The 2703-nt window shown below is 56.2% G+C and overlaps 1 protein-coding gene across 1 annotated transcript in view; it reads right to left on the reverse strand.

Moving 5' to 3' along the window:
* Nucleotides 1–2537, reverse strand: part of ACA1_394750 (PH domain containing protein) — a gene marked incomplete at both ends in the record, with an annotated part of 5261 nt that extends 2724 nt beyond the window's left edge. The window contains 12 exons of the mRNA XM_004340693.1: nt 61–132; nt 232–285; nt 352–486; nt 608–730; nt 827–1064; nt 1187–1306; nt 1380–1474; nt 1591–1675; nt 1783–2054; nt 2152–2237; nt 2337–2388; nt 2478–2537. Coding sequence (XP_004340741.1) covers nt 61–132; nt 232–285; nt 352–486; nt 608–730; nt 827–1064; nt 1187–1306; nt 1380–1474; nt 1591–1675; nt 1783–2054; nt 2152–2237; nt 2337–2388; nt 2478–2537 — 1392 coding nt within the window. The remainder of the gene's footprint in view (nt 1–60; nt 133–231; nt 286–351; nt 487–607; nt 731–826; nt 1065–1186; nt 1307–1379; nt 1475–1590; nt 1676–1782; nt 2055–2151; nt 2238–2336; nt 2389–2477) is intronic.
* Between the last annotated feature and the right edge of the window lie 166 nt (nt 2538–2703).

Below are 2703 nucleotides of genomic sequence, written 5' to 3' on the forward strand. Positions count from 1 at the left end.
GTAGTAGGACAGTAGGCTGTCGTGAATGACAATCCATCGCCTGCACCATGTGCTGTTGACCTTGGCCCCCATCTTGAGCAGCCACCCGGCCTTGCGCGTGGAGCCCTGCACCGCCACCGACAGTCCCTTGTCCTGTTGTGTGCGGTGGTGGGTGGGTGGGTGGTGTGCGTTGGCCAACGAAGATGAGACGGACGACTCAGCTCAGCGAGCAAGTAGCGACGGTGGCGGTACCGGTACGGATTCGACCTTCTTCGACGCGGAGAGCCTGATGACGGATATCCAGGCCTAGGGATGGGGGAAGAGATGAAAAAAGCGGTGGAGTGGTACCACACAGGTACGGCGTCGCCGTACCTCCATGTCTTCGCGGTCGTTGGCGCGGAAGAAGTGGCGCCGTTCCCGCGTGACGATCTCCAGGCAGAAGCCGCCGACGGCCGACCGCTCCACCGCAGAATCCTCCAGCGCGACGAACCCAGCAGCCGTATCGTCCTGCCGCCAAGCGAAGGAAGTGCGAATGAGACACACCGCGCACAGCACGCACCGCACGACACAAGTCACACACACCGCACGCACGCACGCACGCACGCACAACGACACACAAGGATCGTACGTTGGGTGTTTTGAAGTAGTACAGGCGACCCTCGGAGACGACACACCACTGCCTCTTCCAGGTCCTGACGCTGGCGCCCTGCTTGATCAGGAAGCCTTCGCGTTCGGGCCTGATCAACGCACGCTGCGCGAACAACAAAACAGATCTCAAAATGAGACCTCTGCCGTGTGTGTGTGTTGGCGGCGGCGGCGGCGGCGGCGGCGGAGGTGAGTAACGTACCTTGGCGCTCTCGACGTCGGTGATTTTGTTGCGCACGCCTGGAATGACGGCATCGCGCAGGGACGCGGGCTTCCGTTCGAGGTGCTTGCCCTTTCGGTCCTGCTCGGTCTTCCACCACTCGTTCTTGGATCGCTTGATGGCGTCCATCCACGACTTGACCGTCTCCTCGTCGGGCGCGCAGAACACAAACGTCCGCTCGGCCACCGTCAGCTCAAACACAAACTGTGTCTCGGCGTCCCTGTAAAAAAAACCACCAACAAAACAGGTTAACATTAATAATACATATTATTTGATTATATTAATAATAGATATTAATTATTCTAGAATAATTAATATTTTTGTTGGGCTTTGGTCCCGTACTTGAGATCGGAGCGGCGCACGAAGCAGTGCTGGATGGGCACCTCACCCTTGGGACTGGGGTCGGTGTGGGTCTTGTAGTAGAACAGGAGGTGGTCCTTCAACACGAACCATCTCTTCTTCCTGCGCTTGAGTGTAAGTCGCGTGCGCGCGATGTCCAGAGTTGGTATAACAAAAATAATAGAAGTGTGCGTACCAGTTCTTGACCATGTTGCCTCGCTTGATCAGGTAACCCTTCTTGGCCGTCGTGATCGACGAGCCCGACGTCGACAGTGGGGTCAACGACTGCGCCTGGTAAGCGACAACGACAAAACGGGTGAGCCGGCAAGCGTATGCAAGTTGCACGCGACGTTCTGACACCAGCTGGGCGACCGACGAGGGGGAGCTACCACAGGAGAGAGCGGAACGGTTTCGGTGGACTTGATCTTGGCCTCGATCGCCTCGATCCACTTTAGTCGCTCCGACTCGGTAGCGGCCATGAGACAATAGGTCCTGATGCGCGAAGCGTGAGTGAACCACGGGTCCACACGAGCAACACGCACGCAACTATGCAGTGGCACGCCATGCAAAAAGATGGGCCATGCCGTGAGAAACCGTACCTGTAGTTGGTGACGATTTCGAAGCAGAACTCCTGGCTGTCCTTGTCTTTGTCCTTGGCCTCGAGCTCGACAGCCTTGACCGTGCACTTGCCCAGGGGGATCGCTCCAGCCGACGTGGAATGCTGCGGGCTCTTGAAGTAGTACAGGAATCGGTTCTTGAGGACGAACCACCGGGTGCGCCAGGACGACGTGACCGAAATCTCGCCCTTCTTCTTGAGATAGCCCTGCTTCTCGGCGTTGTCCGCTACGTTCTTTCGCCACGACTTGCGTTGCTGTGTTACGTTGGCATGTGCCAGCAGGGTGAGAGATGATGTAACTCAGCTCGCGTTCGATACAGAGAAAAAAAGAAGAACAACAACAACAACGAACCTCGTTCGATGTGACGATGACGCGGCCGATCTTGTGGATGTTGTACTTCATCACCTTTTGGAGCACGTCCAGGGCCTCTTTCTCCACTGATGTGCGAGAAGATGCGAGAGAGTAAGCAGTCGAAATTGTGCGAAGCGAGAGTGCAATGTAATTAGAAGAGGACGTGTGGCGGGGAGTGCGCTCACCTTGCGTTACGCTCGGCGATACCTCATCCACTTCCTTGATCTCGGATTTCACCTGGATCGTATGTGTTGTTGTTGTTGTTGCTTGCATGTCAGCTATGTGCTGTGTACAGTACATAGGGCATCGCTTGAGAGTAAACGTACAGCGTAGGCGTTCAGGAACTCGGTCATTTCGCTCAGCTTAGTTGTGATGTAGCTCTCCATGACCTGATTCATACATCACAATGCGGGACCCCCAACACGAGTTAGAAAGCCACGAACGAAGGTGCGCTGCCATGGCTCAGGCCCAACCCGACCCAACCCAGCCTTACCTGCATAAAGTCCTGCTTCCCTGGCCGTGCTCCGTTCGCCAATTGCTGCACGATCTTCG

This window comes from Acanthamoeba castellanii (assembly GCF_000313135.1).
Source record: "Acanthamoeba castellanii str. Neff unplaced genomic scaffold scf7180000084756, whole genome shotgun sequence".
Classification (NCBI taxonomy): domain Eukaryota; phylum Discosea; order Longamoebia; family Acanthamoebidae; genus Acanthamoeba; species Acanthamoeba castellanii.